General features: G+C 40.3%; 1 protein-coding gene across 2 annotated transcripts in view; it reads right to left on the bottom strand.

Annotated features, from left to right (window-relative positions):
- ZEB1 (zinc finger E-box binding homeobox 1) overlaps positions 1-23051 on the bottom strand; it is a 203336-nt gene that overhangs the window by 37717 nt on the left and 142568 nt on the right. For both annotated transcript variants that reach the window (XM_084620750.1, XM_084620751.1), the window contains exons 2-3: positions 10750-10950; positions 1550-1612 (exon numbers count right to left, since the gene is read on the bottom strand). In XM_084620750.1, the coding sequence (XP_084476876.1) occupies positions 1550-1612; positions 10750-10950 (264 nt within the window). The remainder of the gene's footprint in view (positions 1-1549; positions 1613-10749; positions 10951-23051) is intronic.

The following is a 23051-nucleotide window of genomic DNA, read 5'->3' as shown; positions in this document are numbered from 1 at the left end:
GTTTTCTCTGGATCTTATTAGTACTGTTCCAAATCATCTAGGTTTAAACTTGGCACAATCAATGATCAACTTAATTTGTTTTTCATTAAAACTGTATTTCACTATTAGCAAAAGCACAGTTAAATATTTTACATAATCTATAGCACGACAAATATTTGTGAGTAAATATTCATGGAGTTTATACTTACTGCCATGAAATACATTCTATGAAAGCTTTGACTGTAAATTACTATCCTATACTTCATTCTCAGTTATTAATGTGGAACATATTTTTAATAAGAAGGTAAAGCTTTACCATTTGTCTCACAGTGTGAAGTCTCATACTGGTCTTCCTGTTTTAAAATCCAAGCGCTAGATTCTATTTATGACATGGGACAGTTTTCACCATACACACTGTAAAGTAGTTCTTTGTTCTCTTTGGTACTGACCGTATGGTTAAAATATGTATACCAAGATTCAAAAAATGCAAACATATTTCCGAATAATCCTACATTTTTGTATGGTTCAGGGGTGGCCAAACTTACTGACCCTTTGAGCCGCATATGACAATCTTCAGGAGTTCAAGAGCCAGGAGGCACCTGCCGGGGCTCAAGGCTTCAGCCCCGGTGGAGATGCCTGCTGAGGCTTGGGGCTCCAGCCTTGCTCCTGCTGGAGCTCCATGCCCCAGCAGGTATGCCCTGCAGGGCTGAAGCCATGAGACCCCCCTCCTGCTGTGTAGAAGCCCCTAACCCACCACCCCGCTGCAAGACAGAGGCCCTGAGCTCCACCCCCTAAGTCTGGTAGGTGGACAATTGGGAAGCGGTGGGCGGGGAGGGGGGAGGAGAGCTCCACGAGCCGCACTTTAACTGTAAAAGAGCCATTTCTGGCTCGCAAGCCACCCTGGTATAATACTTATCACTGTGCTATCTAAGTACTGACCAATAAGCATATATCTTAATTTATCTGACCATTTAAAAATAGTATATAGATTCTCTTAAATTATACAGTGATTATTTTCAACATTACTGAAGAAAAATATAGTAATATAGTAAGAAAAAGGAGTTGTGCATTTTCTAGCATAGTACTGAAGATGAAGACACACATTCTATTTTATCTACTCTGTAATATTACTATTAACAGAAGAGTTAATAATGAGATATTAATTCTAGTTCATTTTAATGGCTATGGGTTTAGGCTCTGTCTAATGACCCATAGTAGCGCTCTATACTACCATGTGAAACACGAGTGAGAGTCCTCATCCTTTCCTTTCTCCTAAAGTCAGGCTAAGCTGCTGCAGAGGCACTGCAATTAGTCGCTTGGGGAAAGGGACTGCTTTGTGTCATTTGTCAGCAAAACTCAAGACTGAAGAGATCTAAAGGGAGCCCAGTCTAGTCTTCTTCACCAAGAACAGCGTTTGCAACTTACCACATCAAGTACAGGAGAGAAAGGCACTTTAAAAAGAAAGGTGAGGGGGAATCCTAAAGGATTTCCAGGGATATTAAATTATTCCAATCCCAAGAACATTCTATGGATACGGGGGACAGACTGTAGAATTTAACGAGACAAATACCTGTACATCCAGCTTCATCGGCTTGAGCTTCAGGCCCCAGGATTTCTTTTGTTTCTTTTCCATCTGAAATATAATATTGAAAAAGAGGAATAATTAACATTTTAAAATACCATTATCTTTCTTTGCATATTACAAAAGTTCCCTTATTTCTTAAACAAAAATTTCCATATTTTTCTAATGTTTGGGAAAATATATTTAAATCTCATACACTTGAAAAAATATGGATTCCTCATGATTTTAGCTGTATTGAGTTTCTCAGGTCATAAAGATTTTACTAGAAAAAGAAACTGCAATTTTAACAGAAGGCAAACATACAATACCAAAGTAATTACATATCCAAATAGGGTATTTTTGTAGTACAAGTATCTTTTTGGCAAGTACAAAGTGTGCTGCTTAGAATAAAAGGCAAGCAGTTTGTTCTTAGTATCTGAGTCACTAGATTATTGCTTTCAAAGGTTAATTTATTGTAAAATTAACACATTTGCTCTGCTTTTTCTAACTAGCAAAACCAGCAGATCATCAGTAATTACTCCAAAATTATTTTCAACAGTCTATCATGTAATACTGTATAATTACCTGCAGACATCTAGAGCCTATTAAACTTAGCCAAATAAAAATAATTATGAGAGTTCTTGCTAAGTTTGACTATTGAATTGAGAAAACAAGAAAATATTGGCACCGAATTAAAGCATATATTTCAGTTGTGTAAACCTGATTTTAAGTGTTTTACCAACTGCTTTCCTGTGTATTGGATTCACCAAACCATCACTTATACAAAAGTACTATTACTGACACCACTGCGTATCTCTGGGCAGTTGGATGGATGCCCTTAAAAGATGATTTATTGAAGGATTCACATATCTCTGCAAAATAGGACTGACTTAAAAATCATGATCTGACATCATTTCTTTATGTGCTGATTTTAAATCAGTTTTAAGACTGAGTCTAGGCATGGCACTAGATATGGTAAAATTGTTCTATGGGTCACAGCGTTGTCCACTCCATTTCAGAAGGGTGACCCTCTATACTGGAAGGTCACTTTCACTACCAGCCTCATATTTTCATCAAATATATATTGATGGTGGCCATCATTTATTGCTTCTGTCTACTGTTTTCTCTCTAGAAACAGGTTTCAGAGTAACAGCCGTGTTAATCTGTATTCGCAAAAAGAAAAGGAGGACTTGTGGCACCTTAGAGACGAACAACTTTATTTGAGCATAAGCTTTTGTGAGCTACAGCTCACTTCATCGGATGCACACTGTGGAAAATACAGAAGATGTTTGTTTTTATACACACAAAATCATGAAAAAATGGGTGTTTATTACTACAAAAGGTTTTCTCTCCCCCCACCCCACTCTCCTGCTGGTAATAGCTTATATAAAGTGATCATTCTCCTTACAATGTGTATGATAATCAAAGTGGGGGGGGGGGAGAAAACCTGGATTTGTGCTGGAAATGGCCCATCTTGATTATCACACACATTGTAAGGTGAGTGATCACTTTACATAAGCTATTACCAGCAGGAGAGTGGGATGGGGGGAGAGAAACCCTTTTGTAGTGATAAACACCCATTTTTTCACGATTTGTGTGTATAAAAACAAACATCTTCTGTATTTTCCACAGTATGCATCCGATGAAGTGAGCTGTAGCTCACGAAAGCTTATGCTCAAATAAATTGGTTAGTCTCTAAGGTGCCACAAGTACTTCTTTTCTTCTCTAGAAACAGTGGCTTCAGATGGGGGCCTTTTAAGTGAAGCTTTTGCTGCTGAAGGAGTTAGAACAGCAGTCCTATACAAGAGTCCAAAATTCTTACATTAATTACAAATCTAGTATAGCACAGACACTGACAACTGAGGCTTGTGCACACACCTTCACCAACATGCCTCAACTCTTTGACTATTAACAAGAGAGACAATTAGTCCCAAAGGTTATGGTGGTTTTAAAATTTGGAGACGTGTCCAGTATGAACTTGTCTAAAGTTACCAACTCACTTTATACAGGCATTAAACATCTTTCAGTCAGTGACAACTTTCAGCCCATATTGATTTGAGCCAGTAGCGGGTAGTGAACATGAAAACCCACATATTCTACTATCTGTCCCTTGAGCCATCCAGTTGTCCAGTTCCCTTGTGTTCTGTGGTAGACAATGGCACTTCAGGAATGAGCAGTATAGTATGTGGAATGTTGATAAAAGCATCGTAACTTATACTTGCTATTGTAATCAATACATGCTCAACTATGGAATTCTTATTTAGTACAAGTTTTGGTATGAAATGCAGCGTGTGGATCTGAAGTCAGTGTCTATCTAAGCCCATCACAATCTATAGAATTTTCCAACCCAAAGGTCACATCAAACTTGAAATAATACCAAAAAGAGAAAAGAGCCAACTAGTTGCTCAAATATTTTTCAGCTGAACTTTTATTCAAGATTAATGCCAAATATGCTTTTCTAATTCAGGAATGATCCACTGATTTTAGGTACTGTATAAAAGCTTTAGAAATCTTTGGTTCTCTAAAAACAGAATACATCTTTATTCCAGGCAAGTACTTTTTTCACAATGCATAGTTATCCTGTGGAACTCACTGCCACATATAGCAAGTCCAAGAACTTAGAGGTATTCAAAAGAGGCAGCGGATCATTTACAGTATATGAATAATGAGAAAATCCACAGTTACATTAATTAGGACAAAAATACAAGTGCTTCAGAGAATATGGCAGCTGGTGGGGGTTAAATAGATTATTCTATAATTGTCCATTATGGGGATTCTAGCATGTTCCTCTATGTTCCTTTGGCACAATGGGACTCTCAACAATAAGAGTAAAGCTCACCCATGCAAGGAAACAGAATTTTCTCTGGGGTGCTCTGAGACTGTAGAGTGAACTCCCCCAGGAATGAAGGACCATCACAGATCTCATAGTTTTTTGCTCCAAGGGCAAGGCGCATTTCTTTGACTTGGCCTTCTCTAAATATACACATTGCAATGTTTATTAATACATTTTAAAAAACACACTACCAAAACAAGACACTCCACTGCACATGTTTCTCCCTCTGGGGAAAAAATGAGAGAACAAATGAGACATGACAGATGCACTACTGGAAAGCACTCAGATACTACAATGATAAGCATGGCATAAAACCTGAATAGAATAGAACAGAAAAACATCTGGTCCTGTTCCCCTTTCAGATACAGGATACTAAACTAGATGAACTACTGATCTGATCTGGAATGACAATTCCTATGTTCTTACGCTCCCACAGAAGTGAGCTAAAAGTGTTGTAATCACATAACAAATGCTAGAATCCATAATTTGTAGTGGTTATTAAAAGAGCAAGGGCATACTACCTTTTTAATCAAGACAGAAGCCAATTTCTGGTTTACACATAACCTGAGGACTTCTAGGACTACTTTAAATTCATTCTAAATAGGTCTTTCCAAAAGGAAAAGGATGACTAATTCTAACTACCCTAATAGTGGAGACAGTAGTAATGAAGACTGTCAGAAGTCTACAGAACTAATAGGTTAGAAAATATTCCTGCATTTGCAGATATTGTCACAAACAAGATATATAATTAAAGGAACACTGGAGTGCTTTAAATCTAGCTCTAATTTTGATCATCACCTTGAAAAGTCTTAGTCATAGACAAATCCATGTTTGGTTGGTCTGATCCAATCCACCAATGATAATTGTCCTGTGCTTCAAGTCCAAAATCTTTACATGCTGTAAATCCACTAGAACCAAATACTTAGTTTATTTAAAATAGCCCATACTACACAAAACTAGGTTTTCCCCTCTAAAAAGGGCTCTTCATTAGGACAATGGGATATGCTGGAGAGGTGGGATTATTAATGTAGTTTACTGACTATTTATAACAATTTACAGCAAGTCCCTCTGGCTTCATAACAGGCAAAAATAATATTAGCCAAGATGATCCTGAGTAACTTAAGATTTCAGTGGCAACAGGATTTAATTTCACAGGAGGTAAAAAAAATTCCTAAATCTACTACTTTGTAAACTCTTCATGGTATGTATTACATCTTCCTGTGTGCTTGTACAGCACCTAGGGCCCTGATCCTGACTAGGCCTTTGGGCACTACCATAATACAATAAACAAACAGAGGTTCATCTTTCTTTTTTCTTCATGTAGGAAGGTATTCTGTGTCCTGAAGATACACAAATTTAACTCAGTCTTTGCATATCCCCCACAGTGTTAACCATGACATAGCAGATGTTTAATAAACAGAATATGTATTCTATATTTTTTGTTATATTATTAGCCTTGCAACATATTTTGCAAACAAATATACAATCATTTTAATGACTCTGTAGTCATATATGTTCAGCAAAGGATAGCAACATCGGTGAACAGTTTACTTGCATTCTTGCATTCAGGAGTCGAGGACTATGCTGCAAACATAGACACTGAGGAGCAGAAAGGAGAAAAAGGATATCCAGTGCTAGGGAGAAGAATGCAAGACATTCTCTGATCCAATAGGAGTCAGAGTTCTGCTATCCAAGAGTGGTCTGGACTTAGTGCTAAAAGCCCCTTTAAATGTGACTTGCAGCGCTTTGACTAAAGGCTTTTTGGGCACCTTGCACTCATCTCATCCTAGATGAGGGCACCAGCACATGGGTCAGATCCTTGGCACGGTTCTACCTACTATTCCCATTCAAGTGACAGGCCAGGACATGGAATAGAATCACCATTGGTAGTGCAGATGAACAATCTCTTGCTATCTATAGATGAAGGGATAGTCATACTCTTGGATCTCACTGCAGCATTCAATATGGCTGATCATAGACTACTACAACCCAGCCTAAGAGAAGTACCAGAGGCTCAGGCAGAAGCTCTAAAATGGCGTGAAACATTTCTCAAGGGCTACACCCAGAAGGTAGTGATGGGCGTCTGTTCGCTGCTGCCAGAGCCCTCATCTGTGGAATACTATGCAGTTCCCTTCTCTTCCCTTCCTCTTCAATATTTACATACAGCTGCTCAGAGAAATGGAGAGATTTTATGGGCTCAAATGCCAACAATATGCAGAACACACATAACTCTACCTATTGTTCACAGACTACATTATCACCACAGTCAGAGACAGTTAGGTAACAAAGATCGGTACATGGATGAGGTAGTCTTGGCTGAAGCTAAACTCTAGCAAAAAGGAGGTTTTGCTTGTAGACAGAGAAACACTTCAGAGTTTTTTTTTTGCCACAGTGCTGTCTGTAGTGGAGGAAGAGATATTCCACAAACCATCAAGGCACTCTGTAGTGTAGTAATCTTTATAGACAACTTTCTGATTCTGGACTGGCACATAGCAAGTCCGGTCTACAGTCAAGTTGATTTGCCCTTTCTGACTGGCTAAAGCTTGTACTTTTTGGGAATAACCTGTCTTGAATCATACCACACTTCCATTATCTCTGAGCTTGATTATATCATGCAGCTTACATTGGGCTTGAAAGCATGAGGCCTGAAAAAAGCTGCAAGTAATGCTGAATGCTGCAGCATGTCTCCTCAGTAACTCAGGTTACTGAGAAAACACAATCTGCACTTCTTTAACTTCAAAGCCTCTCTAGAAAACATCAATTGAAGTTTAAATTCTCAGTTGTCAGTTTTAAGGCTATAAAAACTGACATGGTCTGGTTACACCAGGTCTTACCCTCCAGCACCTTGACCACCCACAACAGATCTGCTCCTCAGAAATGATGGCTTTGCGTACTTCAGGAGCGAAGCTCATAGGTGCAAGAAAGAAGATTTTTTGAGGGCTGGCCCAAGAATATAGAATTCCCTCCGGCAGAAACTAAGAATAACCACAAACCTTATAATCTTCCCATTGAAAAGCAAGACTCACTTCAACATGGGTTTCCTGGATAGCAACCTACAACATATTAGTTTTACTTCTACTAAAAAAAAAAAAAAGGCACAAACCAAATCTAACTTTTCCCCTTTGGAGTGAGGAGGGTAGAGGGAAAATGGTGAGAAAACGTCATTTGACTTACATTAATAAGCCTGCTTATTTTTTAACTTGGAAGGCACTAATATACAAATGTAAGAACTTAAATCGAAAGGAATACAGAAATAAAAATAGTTTAATAAGCACTGTATCCACTAGATATGAACAGCATCCAGTTGTTGAATGTGTGCACATTATGGGTGAAATTCATCACATACCAGATGCCCTGCACTTAAGCCATACTTAAATTCTTAATGTGGTGTGTAAATGTTGCATGGGATCTTGAGTGGGCCCTCTTCAGCAGTATGAATTTCACCTTATGTGGTTTTCAGAGCTTGAATACTTTGTTAATTCTATAAGGTCTTTTCAAAATTATCCTCTTAATGCCAAACGCTATTGCACCTTGTTATGGACTGACTATTTGTCAAATGCCATTTTACACCTAATTTGTTTTTGAATTACACAAACACAAAAATGTATCTGAACTAATTTTTTAAATACATTTGGATTCCTCAAATGTCTGAACTATTTTTTTTAAACACAGAGAAAGATAAAAAGAATCTTGCTCTCATTCTAAGATGCTGATACAGAAATCCAGCAGGAATGGAATTTTTCAGTCACGTTTTAAACACCTGAAAAAACCAGTCAGAAAATGTATATTTTGTTCCTCTTAATTTCCTATATATTTTACTTGGAAATTTATCATACCTTAGTTTAACAACACTATTTTTTTTACATCAGCAAACTTTACTTTATAACAATTTTTTTTAAAATATAATGTAGGTTTTAGTTTAAACTAAAAGGGGGGAAAAAGAAGACCTTATAGAATCACAACACACACCAATGCTGGAACATTGCCATCAACTTGTATGGGATGCATGTGGTTCACTTGCTGAGACTTGTATTCATGTTTCAGTTAAACCTCTTGAGATATACACCTTATATTTGAGACACCTGTTCTGAAGGTCTTTTAGAACTTCAGTTAGAATTGCTGGAAACGGAAAGAAACTGATCTGATAATGAAATGTAGTTTAAGTATGTTGCACCTACTTTTACATTTTTCTGAACTGATCAATCAGATGAAAACCGAAAAGTACACTGAGTAAAGATATGCAGGATAAATTTCTGTACAGGTTAGTGATGAAAACACAACTTGCTATACATGCTGTAAACTGGTATTCTTAACACACACACAAGTGTTTCAGGGATGTTCTCAGTGCTTCACAGTTACCCACCCTATTGTCTTTCCCCTTTAAGACAAACAGCACGTATTCAAGTGTTGTTTCCTTAGACCTATGCTGTACAACCAAGAGCACCAAATTACTTGTGACTTAACTTTCTTACTAGAAATGTCAAAAATATGAATACACAGCAAATCAAAATGTTGTAATGTACTATATCCACCTATGACTTCTCTTCACTATGAGAAGAATGTTTTATAAGAAACTGACTTCTCTTCACTATAAGAAGAATGTTTTAGAGTATGTATATTTTTCAGTACTGAATGTTAAAAACTTTATTTTAGCAAACACACGGTATATGAATTATTTAAATCTACTAGCTGTTCAAACAGCTATGAAAGTCTATGTTAGTAAAAATGACTGAAGTAGACACAATCATTTGCAGCATATTTAATGTATGTATAATAGAGACAAAAAATCAAAATATAGTAAAGTTAATAATTGAGCCCAATCCAAAGTCATGGTTTTGTACAAATTTATACATATGGAGCTATTTAGAGCCAAGCTTAAAAGCTAAGCCACCTGTCTCTCAAACTCATGCTGGCACGCATACCAGATTTATAGTACAATTTGGTTCAGCTGCTCAATTTTATCAGCTAGATTTGAAAGGCTGCATGGTATATTTAAATAAGAACAGTAAAAGCAGGTGAAATTACAGTGTTAGAGCTCTGAGAAAGCACAGCATGTATGGGATTCTTCCCAAAAGTGAGGGAGCCACGAGGCCCTGTTCCCACCATGACCCAGCCCCTAACCCTCCTTTTCCCCTGGAGGACCCGCTCTGAGGCCAAGCTGGAGCTGGAGCAGGAAGTCCAGGCCTCTCCACCTGCCTGGGTTTAGGTGGCCTGAGAGCAGCCCCATGTCCATGTCACCGTCCCCCAGGACGCTCCACCTAGGGCAGGTGGAGGGTCCGCGGATCCTCACAGTTGCCCACGCAGCTCCTACCCTGACCTGGCTCCAGCTGCCAGCCTGGGGGTGGAGTTTTGGGGACCGAAGAGCCACAGCCGGGCCACGGACTTTCGGGGCCCTCACCCTGGGCAGGTGGAGGGTCAGTGACTCCACAAAGCTGCCTGGGCTCCCCGAGTGGCTCTTACCCCTTGAACCCCCTAGTTCCAGCGCCCCTGCCCTGAGTGATTCATGAATGAGGGAACGTTAGGTGTTCCCCCACCTAACTTGTCTGCAGGGCCCGATCCAGTAAGCATGGAATACTTTCAACATCAGACTAGAAAGAGAGAGAACAAAAGCATGAAAATGACAATGTAGCCTGATGGTTAGAGCACTCACCTGACAGATGGGAGGTCCTGGATTGAGTCCCTCTGCTCCAATAACTTTTTAAAAATATATATCTATATCTATCTATCTATATCCCTACAGGAACCGTTTCAACAGGAGCCACTGAGGGAGCTGCACATCAGAATATCCTATAGCCTACTGTCTAGCACACTCACAGGAGAGGTGGCAGATCCCTGTTCAAATCTCTTCTCCCACTCAGGTGGAGGGGGCACTTGAACGGGGCATCTCCCACAACACGGGTGAGTACCCTCACCACTGGGTTAAAAGTTATTAGAGAGCTCCTCACCTTCCACCCCAGCTTCTTGCTAAAACAGCATAGGTACCTTCCACCAAGAGAAGGTTTTCATCTGAGAATCCCAAGCAGACGGAGGCACCTGCCTGCAGCCTGGACTTAAGCATCTATCTCTGAGAAAGAGGCAGGGCTTAGTACCTCCCAATGGCTAGCTTAGGCAAGGAGCCTCCTAGTTACTGGGTTTTGTGAATCCCATTCTAGAGATGCCTATCTCTCCCCATTCACAGGGAGTCTAAGCACCAAACTCAGGCTTTCTGAATCCCAATAATTTTCTTGGCATCACCATTCCTACGTTTCTTTGTATATCTAGCCCTGACTTTACAAATACACACTAATGATGAAGTGTATTCAAAAAAATTCTATTGAGTGAATGTTTCCAAGTATAATTTTTCTAATTAGAGCATCGTTACCCACACGGAACATACCTTCATCTTCCCAGCAACTGTTTGTACTTCCCGCTTTTTCACTGTTTTCTGGTAATACTGAATGGTCTGTTGGCAAGTCCTCTTCTGGCACACTAGCATCACAATCTGCTGCATCTGTTACACTTTCTTCTTCCACAATATGCAATTTGTCTTCGTCATCTGAATCTGAATTTGTTTCTACCACATTATTGTAATTGGTAACTGCATGGAGACAAAAAGCAAAAAATAAATCAACAAAAACACTCTTAGTTCAGACTATAACTATGATTTCTTTAGAGGCATCACTACAGCACATCCAACATGTTTAGTGAGATATTTAGTGTGGGTGATAAGCAGTTACTGTATATTCTTCTTTTAGAAGCTAGTATACACGAGTGGTGCATACAAGCCTACACCACACTATACAAGCTCCCAACAGAATTAAGGTTTTAAAACAAAACAAACAAACAAACAAACAAACAAACAAAACAAGCCTAGTGGCAGCTTCACAAAGGAAATGTTACACATCATCTTCCCCTATCATTTGGTACCTGGAAAGAGTAAGAGTTTATGTTTGTTCAAACTGGAGGACATATTATAACAGTCTTGTGGAGAAAAGGCTGTACAGTGAACATAAGAACAGCCATACTGGGTCAGACCAAAGGTCCATCTAGCCCATATCCTGTCTTCCAACAGTGGCCAATGCTGGTGCCCCAGAGGGAATGAACAGAACAGGTAATCATTAAGTGATCCATCCCGTCGCCCATTCCCAGCTTCTAACAAACAGAGGCTAGGGACACCATCCCTGTCTATCCTGGCTAATAGCCATTGATGCACCTATCCTCCATGAATTTATCTAGTTCTTTTTTGAACCCTGTTATAGTCTTGGCCTTCACAACATCCTCTGGCAAAGAGCTCCACAGGTTGACAGTGTGTTGTATGAAAAAATACTTCCTTTTGTTTGTTTTAAATCTGCTGCCTATTAATTTCATTTGGCGACCCCTACTTCTTGTGTTATGAGAAAGAGTAAACAACACTTCCTTATTTACTTTCTCCACACCAGTCATGATTTTATAGACCTCTATCATATTCCCTTAGTCATCTCCTTTCCAAGCTGAAAAGTCCCAGTCTTATTAATCTGTCCTCATAGGACAGCCGTTCCATACCCCTAATCATTGTTGTTGCCCTTTTCTGAACTTTTTCCAATTCCAATGCATCTTTTTTGAGATGGGTTGACCACATCTGTATGCAGTATTCAAATGTGGGCATACCATGGATTTATATAGAGGCAATATGATATTTTCTATCTTATTATCTATCTCTTTCTTAACGATTCCCAACATTCTGTTTGCTTTTTGACTTCCGCTGCACATTGAGTGCATGTTTTCAGAGAATTATCCAAATGACTTCAAGATCTCTTTCTGAAGTTGTAACAGCTAATTTAGACCCCATCATTTTATATGTGTAGTTGGGATTATGTTTTCCAATGTGCATTACTTTGCATTTATCAACATTGAGGGCTCTATGTATTTCCATCACATGGAAGTAGATATCACTAAAATAGTCCTAAAGATGCAGAGGAGATGTTATAATTTTGAATTGTTATAATTATTCTATTCAAAAACATTATTTCTTTCTCTTACAAACTTTAGAAACAAATGTTACACATACTGAAATTTTAATATTTTTAAAGTATAAACTATTTACGCTTATATTTTTTGGTGTAAAGTTCTCTGCTATATACTCATGCTGCATATCAATAATCACTGGCAGATTTTCATGTATTGTTATGAAGTGTTTTGACATACCTTGAATGAGAAAGGGGATTTAAAAAAAGGCAAATATTTATCAATGAATAAGCCTACAAATGTTATTATACCGGCGATACTCCTCCAGAGGTTAAAAGAATCATATCTATGATGTAGTAATCTCACTACTTTAGGATACTTGCACACCTATGCTATTTGCACTGTTAACACTCCAGAAGGTAGATTAATTCTCTCATTTGAAATTTTGCCTACTAAAATAAATGGGAGGATAGATTCCTGCTCTTTTCAATTCCACTTTTTTAAAAAAGGTAAATATTCTAACCATTTAAAACAAGCATTTAAGCAAGGAAATAGTTTCACTGCAAATCAGCAAACCACTAGCTCATTTCCTTCCATTTCAGAAGAAAAATGTCCCATGTAAAATATGCACCAGCATGACAAAACAACGTTTTTGACTTTAAAATGATCACCACATATTTCATATATGCACAATATTTTCAAAAAATGTAATGTGCAACCACTGCATCCGATGAAGTGAGCTGTAGCTCACGAAAGCTTATGCTCAAATAAATTGGTTAGTCTCTAAGGTGTCACAAGTACTCCTTTTCTTTTTGCGAATACAGACTAACACAGCTGTTACTCTGAAACCACTCCTTCATGGTTTTAGGTTTTCTATGACAATCCACAAATCCACATTCTGGTGTATGTACAATGTGATAATGTTATCATATTAATACCTTGCTATTCTATTGTTACTAACAATTACATTTTATGCATATTAAGTTTTGAAAGATAGTACTAATAAAAGAAAAACAAAAGACTTACATTAAGTTGACAATAAAAACCAAACCAGAATTATTTAATTGTATCTTCCTGACATTTCTCTATCCTGATTTCAGTATGTAAAGAGGGTAATGGCAGTAGGAAGGAATTACATCAGATACTCCTGTTACAATAATTTCATATACTCAGTGGAGCCAAGTTGGATCCTTTTACAGTAATGATATTATTTGGCACATTTACACAAAAACACCACACAACTCTTTAAAGGACTCTCACCTGCAAATCTTTTAACTAGCATTAATTTAACTGCTTAAATATACAGAAAAATATCCCACTCATTCTAATAGTTCATTAGATGACTCTTCATTTGTTAAGAGCTTGAAATTTTGTAATAAATTCAGCTTTATCTAAAAATTGGATTGTCCACATCTTCATATTTGGCCCATTTGATCTGTTGAACCTGAATTACTTCGTCTTCAGTTGATCAGTGAATCTAATTATGCAATGTACAGTTGCTGTAAGTGTTGAGAAACACCGGTGTGAAGGAAAGCAATAAGCCAGGGTTCAAATGCCATCCCTGACCTGAACAGCAGTGGGTGGGGATGGGAGGAGGTATTGTTTCATGATCTCTGTGTGTATATAAAGTCTGCTGCAGTTTCCACGGTATGCATCCGATGAAGTGAGCTGTAGCTCACGAAAGCTCATGCTCAAATAAATTTGTTAGTCTCTAAGGTGCCACAAGTACTCCTTTTCTTTTTGCGAATACAGACTAACACGGCTGTTACTCTGAAACATGGTTTTTGTAAAGTGAAATCATGCCTCACCAATCTACTAGAATTCTTTGAGGGGGTATGTGGACAGGGGGGATCCAGTGGATATAGTGTATTTAGATTTTCAGAAAGCTTTTGACCAGGTCCCTAACCAAAGGCTCTTAAGCAAAGTAAGCAGTCATGGGATAAGAGGGAAGGTTCTCCTGTAGATTGGTAACTGGTTAAAAGATAGGAAACAAAGGGTAGGAATAAATGATCAGTTTTCAGAATGGAGAGAGGTAAATAGTGGTGTCCCTCAGCGGTCTGTACTGGGCCCAGTCCTATTTAATATAGTAATAAATCATCTGAAAAAAGGGGTAAACAGTGAGGTAGCAAGATTTGCAGATGAAACAAAACTACTCCAGACAGTTAAGTCCCAGGCAGACTGCGAAGAGCTACGAAAGGATCTTTAAAAACTGGCTGACTGGGTAACAAAATGGCAGATGAAATTCAATGTTGATAAATGCAAAGTAATGCACATTGGAAAACATAATCCCAACTATACATATAAAATGATGGGATCTAAATGAGCTGTTACCACTCAAGAAAGATCTTGGAGACATTGTGGATAATTCTCTGAAAACATCCACTCAATGTGCAGCGGAAGTCAAAAAAGCAAATGTTGGGAATCATTAAGAAAGGGATAGATAATAAGACAGAAAATAGCGTATTGCCTCTATATAAATCCATGGTACGCCCACATTTGGAATACTGCACGCAGATGTGGTCACCCAATCTCAAAAAAGATATATTGGAATTGGAAAAGGTTCAGAAAAGGGCAACACAAATGATTAGGGGGTATGGAACGGCTGCCCTATAAGGAGAGATTAATAAGACTGGGACTTTTCAGCTTGGAAAAGAGACAACTCAGGGGGGATATGATTGAGGTCTATAGAATCATGGCTGGTGTGGAGAAAGTAAACAAGGAAGTGTTATTTACTCCTCTTAACACAAGAACTAGGGGCCACCGAATGAAATTAATAGGCAGCAGGTTTAAAACAAACAAAAGAAAGTATTTTTTCACACAACACACAGTCAACTTGTGGAGCTTCTTGCCAGAGGATGTTGTGAAGGCCAAGATTATAATAGGGTTCAAAAAAGAACTAGATAAATTCATGGAGGATAAGTCCATATACAGCTATTAGCCAGGATGGATAGGCATGGTGTCCCTAGCCTCTGTTTGCCAGAAGCTGGGAATGGGTGACAGGGGACGGCTCACTTACGATTATCTGTTCTGTTCATTCCCTCTGGGACACATGGCACTGACCACTGTCAGAAGACAGGATACTGGACTAGATGGACCTTTGGTCTGACCCAGTATGGCTGTTTTTATGTACTGTAGTCTGACCTCTATCTTTTTCTTGGTCACTTGTTCTACCCATGTTTTAGTCTTCTTTGCAAACATAGAACCAATAATGAGGTAAAAAAAGATACAAACATTTTACAAATATTTTTCTAATTTTACAAATTGAGACCCTGATCCTGCAATGAGGTCTTTACCCCCTTGGAGCTGAATTGAATTTAATGGTGTTCTGCACAGGTGCAGAGGTCTGGTCACATGGTGCCCAACTTAATTTAATCAAACTCCACACAGGTGTATTGGGGTTAGCCCTCATAGAGGTCACTGTGGGATCAGGAGCTAAAAATTCAATCATGATACATAAGAACATTTTTTCCAGAAAATAAAATAAAATAAAAACTCAGGTTGCTGGGGGGTTGTTTTGGTTTTGCTTAGTTATATAATCAGTATATTAACTAGAATCTTTAGAAAAATCAGGGTTAAAGTGGTGTTCAAATATGAAAATGAAAAACAAATGTCTGTAATATACAAGCCAGCTGGAGACATGCACATGTAAGTTTGTGTGTCTAACCTGCACAATAAAAAACTGTAAAAGAAAATGGTCTTGATTACCACTGTTTTTATATTTTAAATATAATGAACTCATAATTCTAGTTATTTTGAAAGCTTCTTATGTTTTCAGTACAATCATGGTTGGATTCAGCACAAACTTAAAATCTTCTCATCCCAACATTTGTGGAATGCTAAAATTAACAAAGATCCATTCTCAAAATCTAAACCAATGACTCTTTCAGGTAGATTTTCATTCCACAACTCTCAATGAACCAACATACTAAAATGTGTACGAAACTTTGCTCCAATATTTTAGTCTTCCTCTTGCTCTTCCCCATCCTGTGACCTTTGGAAGATTGCGGGCACAAGACAAAAGAATATGTTTGAAAAGTGCTCAGCACATTTTGGGTGACACAACAACTAACCAACAAATACATACCAAAAAGAACATTACCGTGACAAAATCAAGCCCTCAAAAATTAGGAAATGTGAGTATAAAGGTTGCCTGTGGAATCTTAATTTGGCCCCCTTGTGCACATGCATTATGATACAGTCTTTAGTTACATGATCACATACAACTTCTTTTTTCCACAGGAGCTCTGCCTCATCCAGGGCACAGGATGGATGGTGCTCAGGGAACAAATCAGGTTTGTGTAGTGAATTAAGTTGTCTGTAGCATCCCTGCCTCATTTGCTCAAGCTGGAATTGATAGCTGGATTGATAGCTATTCAATATTTCTTTTTATCCTCATCATTCAATCTGTGGTTTCAATGCCTTATTTAATACACATTATCCAAAACCTTGTCCTGAATTCAGAATTATATCTCCACATATGGTGCTCAACACCACAGCATCTGAGTGCTTCACAACCATCAATGAATTTGACTTCACAACATTCCTATGAAGTGAAGTGGTATATTATCTCCTTTTTACAGAAGGGGAAACTGAAGTGCAGAAAGAGTAAGTCCAAAACTCTCAAAAGTATCCACTAATTTTGAATTTCCAATCTGGGATGCCTTGGCCTTATTTTTTCCAGGGTACTTAGCATTTTGTATGTTGAAAGCACAATTTTCATTCACTCTAGTTGCACTAGTGCTCAGCACATCTTCAGATCAGTCCCCAGCGGTCTCAAGTTGGGCACCCCGACAATAAGGAATATACAGTGTCTAAGGCTGAGAAGTCTGATTTAAGCGACACAGGAAGAGGCAGAATAGAATCTAGTTCTTCACGGTGACATTCAACTGCCTTAATCCTGGGAGCATCCTCTCTTCCTGCAGTCCCCTGGCTCCTTTACTTCACACCTTCCAAGGTCTCCAGCAAATGAATCAGGCGTCTTACTAACAACAATCACATTCACCTCCAACCCTGATTCATCCCATCCTGTGGAAAAACACAGTATGTGACCATGTAATTAAAGGCATTATCATTCTGCATACTCAGAAGATGACCAAATTAAGATTGCCTGGGTAAACTTAATACTGGCATTTCCTAATTTTTGAGCGCTGGACTTTGAAATTTTAACATTCTTTCAACAGAATTTTTTTAGAATTTTTTTATAAAAAAATGTAATTTCCTAGATTTTTAGGAAACCAAACTCATAAAAACAAATCCCATCATATGGAACCAAACTGACCACCACATGGGTCACGAGCAGGGTCTTTAGATGTTCAGCACAGACATATACCACTTGAACTGGTGGTAGTATTAGAAGACACTGCAGGGGGAAGAGAGACATTTTGCCCGTGGGTTTCACAGCTACTTGCAGACAGCAGAAGAATGTTGTGAACTCAGGAATCCATGCTATTCCAGGTTCTGGAAGGGAGCATTCATTAGTGTTTACAAACCTTTCCAACTCATTCTACCCCAGTCTGCTAGCATGTCTCCCACAGCCTGTCTCCTTGTGTTCCTTGCGTTCCTGTATAGTGAGAGGCAAAACCACCCCAGTGGATCTCTTGCTCTTTCGCAAAAGATGAAAAAAGGAAGCAGCCCTTTGAACTCTGGGGGCAGATCCTGACTTGAGAATTTGGTCAGCTATGTTGCTGGGAACATGTGGCAAGGATTTTACCTTGAACCAAGTCTAGTTTGTTACATTTTAGTTACTGGAAAGCATTTTCTTTTTTTTTCTTTCTCTCATAACCATTTCTGACTTTAATGCCTTATACATGTACTCATTTAAAATCTCTCTCTTTGTAGTTAAACAAACTGTTTTATTCTTTAATTAAAACTAATCCAGTGTTGTGTTTAAACTGAATTGTTTGGTAACTCCAATTAAAGTAGAAAACTGTTGCATATTGAGCCTATACAGGGGCAATGGACCCCTATGATGGGGTGTTCACCTCACACTAGCCAGTAAGGGGTTAATATAGCCTTAGGGAGGTTGCACGAAAAGCAGCCAATAGGAGAGGGGCTGTGAAGAGCAGCCAATCAGGGCCCAGCAGGTCCATAAAGAAAGACCCGCAGGGCAGAGTGGGGTGAATAGCTGCCTGGATCTTGAGGAGGGAGGACTATGTCTGGAGTAGGCTGCAACCCAGTAGCACCTTGGCCAGAACACTGCAGGTGGGAACCTGGGGAGAAGAGAAGGCACTCCGGATGGGCTGCTGAGACTGAGGAAGGTATTGTGGCTGCGGGGATGTGGCCCAGGGAAATGCAGTGATAGTAGAGGCAAAGGAACACAGTAAGCAACTGTGGTTCAGAGGGCTGTGACCCAAAATAGTGGGTGGGCCTCGGTCCCCCCCACTGCCACCAGGAAGTGGCAGAACAATTTACTGCAGGCGCCATTGGGAAAGTGGTAGGACAATTTACTGCAGTCATCACTGAGGAAGTGGCTGGACTACTGAGAAGTTAAACTTCCCCCAGAAGGGGGAGAACGCTTACAGTGACACAACGGGAGGACTGAGCCACAAAGACAACAACTGCTGTTCCTGACACTGTGAGAGGGGTTACAGGCAGACTGCTGAGAAGGAGTGACGGGGTGCAGACCACAAACCGGGGCATCAACCTAATCCCCAGAACAACCAAGAGGAGGCACCAGTCTGGTGGTGAGTGACGCACTCTGTGACATCCTCTAATATCTGAAGTATCCAGGAGAGGAAAATCTGGGACTGAGTGTGTTGGGGTCACCCGGAAAAGAGAAACCAAGGCTGGTGGAAACCAGTGTCAACTGGAGGGTTGCTGGCAGGCTGCAGCTATACACAGACACTCAGGGTGTGACCTACATGCTGTTTGTGAGCAATCAAGGTTCCAGTAAGGCCACTGCATCGGCGAATGACCCACTGGCCAAGTGCTGTAGGGGAGACTCGTACTAAAGTCCAGTGGCATATAGGCGGGGTACCAGTGGTGAGCCTTGAGTTGCATGTAGCGTTCCCCTTTGGACTCAGAAGAGGAGCCCTCCTCTTGGTGACCACGATGGAGCGGAACCCAATTCTGCCACCATGCAGTGCTGGAGTCTGAGGATGGGCGGAAGACCAGAGATGGTTGGGACACTGAGATCAGGGTTGGCTTGCTTCTAGAGAATGCTGGGGGTGGGGGCGGTCTGGTGCTGGGAAGGAGCCCAACTCCCCTTGTTCTTTCCTGCTTCTGGACACAGGAACTGGAAGGTGTTCTGTGAGACTGGGAAAGAGAGTAGGTCCCTCACCACTTGGAAACCCCCTGTGATCAACACAAGTCAGACTGCTGGTTCCATGGTGGCTTCCAGGTGTGGGCGGAGGGTCCTGCACCAGACTCAATACTCTAAGCAGAGTCGACAATGCTATCACGGGCCCAGGAGTGGAAAAGTGGCCCATGTCTCTCTGCTCTGCCTTTCCCCTGCTTGTCTTTCTTCTGCACCAGCAAGCACCCTTTGTCAGTGCACTGCTTTTTGTGCTTCTTCCTCAGCACCAGGGATGGTGAATGGTGCCGGGAAGAATTCATTGCTGGAGGAGCACTTCACACCGACGCTGAAGTGCTCAACACCAAATTGGAGTGACTCAGCTCTGAGGGTGGCTTCCATAAGGATAGCTTTCAGCCTAATGTCTTTCTTTTTTAGTATGGGGTCTGAAGTCCTGACAGATCTGGCACTTGTCCTTCATGTGAGTTTCCCCCAAGCACTTCACGCAGCTGTAGTGTGGGTCACTCACGGGACGAGAACATGCCTGGCCCCTGGGGTGAAGGAATCCATGAACGACAGGAACTATCTATTACATTATGTACAGTAATACTAATTACAAAAACTATATACACTAAAGTATGACAACTAAGAACAAAGAGTTAGAAGGGTGTGTGTGGGAGGGGCAAAGCATGCATGAACACCTGTGCATTGCTGAAGCCAGTTCCCTTGACTCACAGCCTCTCCTCCTGGGCTCCCATGATTGTGGGGGATGGGATGAGACAGGACGGCTTAATGGGGGACCCCAGCTGCTTCTGTGGTAACCTGAGCACAGGAGCTGCAGTCACCCTGGCACCAGCTGCTGCAGCAATGTGGCTGCTCTGGTGCCTCCCAGTGCTACTGTGGCCACCTTCCTGCTGGGACTGGGGCTGCTGCTGCTGCCGCCACCAAGGGGAAGCCACATTTTGGGTTCCTGCTTCCCTTCATCATTCCCATAACTCCTTCTCTTCCCCATCCCATCCCCCTTCATCTCCCTCTTCCCACTGCCTCTGCCCCTTCCCCCCAGTCCTTTTTCTTTCTCCTTCCCTATCCCCCCTTCCCCACTGTCTCTTCCCCCCACCCACGTGCCTCACCCTTGGGCACTCACCATTGTACAGGAAATAGGCAGGCATTAGGACCCAGGAGGTGATGGCCTGTTGCTGAGGTAGCAATCCAGAGCAGCAGCTCCATCCTGCTCCCCAGCTCAGCCCAGCCCAGCCGCAGGCTATTGTGCTTGGCCTGCTGGAGGAGAGCTAGCTGTGCAGGGCAGCTCGGCGCTTGCAGAAATTGGGGGCGGAGGGAGTGGCACTCCGTTTTTTGGGAAGGCAATGCCCCCCTCCCCTCCAATCCCACCTAACTACGCCTATACCAGAAACAACTGGGAAGAAAACCTTGCTGAAGCAAGAAGGGTTGTACTAGTAACCGTCATGCCAGTAAGAAGGAACTGAGAGGGTGCGTGACTGGCAGCACCCCTTATACCAGTGCATGAGCGCGTGGCTCCAGATGGCGCTAAAGCTGGCTCGACAGATTCTGCTGAGGGAAAAATCTCTGGCAATGGTGCATGTGGCGAGCACATATCTAACGTGGAATGGATATGAACAAGCACTTGAAGAAGAAATAGTTTTCTCAGCCCCAGGGGAAATAGCCTTTTTTATAGAAGAAAAAGCTGCAATTAACATGAGTTATGTTTTAAACACTTGATATGTGAGTTTTTACCCTCCAGTAATCTCTTCTGTACCTCACTTTTTGAGGTTCTATCAATTTGCCTCACATCTGTTTTCCAGCCAGTCCCAGACTGATGATTTTTCCTGTCGTATTTTAGGTTTTCTTCACTTGCAATAGTAACCAGTGGCTACATGCTAATATACTTCTAAATCTTACTTCTCAGAGTTATTTTGTTGCTGTTTTTTGTTAAGCATACAGGTTCATGTACATATTATTATCAATATTCCCATATTTGCAGAGAAAAACAGTAAAAGCCAGTATGATACAGCTGAAACAAGAAGCAAGAGAGTTCTGCATGATTGTTCTGATTTTCTTCAGTTAACATCAGGTTACTATAATGTGGGCTGAATTAATGCATATTAATAATCAAATGCCACAGTCTTCATGGAATATAAATATTTTTTTACTTTATATGCTATACAATTCCAGCATACACTGAATTTTCAAGAATACATGAACTCATTTTTATTTAAGGTTGACCCTTAATTCATTAGGGTCTGTATAAGGTTCTCAATAAATACATTACACTAAAAATAGTGTGTGGGGGGTAGCGGGGGAAAACACACCAGGTCATGAGTATGAATCGGATACAAAATATCAGAGAATAAAAGATAATTGGAAGATTTTTACTGTGATGAATGGAATTCATTCTACACCACATATATCAAAACATTTGTTAATGACGATGGTGATGAAGAAATGTGTTCAGTTCAGTCCCATACCTTTGAATTCTCATTGTTTACACAGGAACAAAGTTACATATTTTAAGACTTTAATTTAAGGGAGCTTGTCTGTTCCATTTGACACTGAAATTCATATGTAAGATGAAAGAGTAGTGATAAGGCAGAATCTGAGAAAGAATCAACTTAGGTGTAACTTAACTAGAAAGGACCAGATTTTAGAAACAACATTTGTTCACATAAATGAGCTGTCATGCATTTCAAGCAGCCTTGAATTTAATTCTGTTAGCCTTTTGTAAATGAAAATGAAGTATAGCAGGTATGTAACAGACATGTCTGATTTCAGGTTAATAATGACATGGATAGGAGAAGAAATTCTGTCAAACTCTTTCAAATAGAGATATTCTACTTGTCAGAAGGCTGCATATATGAAGAACTAGTTGAATGCTAGGGGCAGAGAGGTAGTGTTAGGCCAATAAAAAAAATCTCTATTCGGTGGGGGAAGCAAATCATCTCATCTTGGTATCTCAGAGCTTACCAGGAAGAAATAATAAAGGCTGTGATTGTGTTACATTTCATGGAACCCTCCCCTCCATGGTTAGGATCTGCACTAAGGAAAGGGTAGTCAAAATAACGGAAGTTCCCATGACTAGTGGAACCCCTGGGTAGCATTCCCCCAGTGGAGTCATTCTTCTAGGACGAAGGGTACATTTGGGAGTTTAAGCCAGCTTGGAGCAGCAGGGTTTTGGCATGGCTGGCCTTGCCCTTCTTTTGATCAAGGGGATTAATGTGATTCAAATGAGGGTCCTAAGACCCATTCTGCAGGAAATCAAATGCTATTCCATCCCAAGAAAATGTTGCGGGGAAATCTCCATGAACTTCTTCTCAGAGATATGCCTCTCTGTTAGCCTCCTCCATTGTATTTTACTGTGGGAGGGTGCAATCCTGTCCAAAATGGAGAAATATTCTCCACAGATTGCAATGGCTTCGATCAACTCATGAAGAGAGAGAGCATTCTGAAGGGGAAGAGAATAAGTTGTTTTCAAATACTTTGTGAGTTATTTTCAGTGCTTCACATAGAGG

This window comes from Lepidochelys olivacea, assembly GCF_965140295.1.
Source record: "Lepidochelys olivacea isolate rLepOli2 genome assembly, chromosome: 2".
Classification (NCBI taxonomy): domain Eukaryota; kingdom Metazoa; phylum Chordata; order Testudines; family Cheloniidae; genus Lepidochelys; species Lepidochelys olivacea.
Note: the sequence above shows the minus strand (reverse complement) of the source record. Positions and strands in the feature narration are given on the sequence as shown.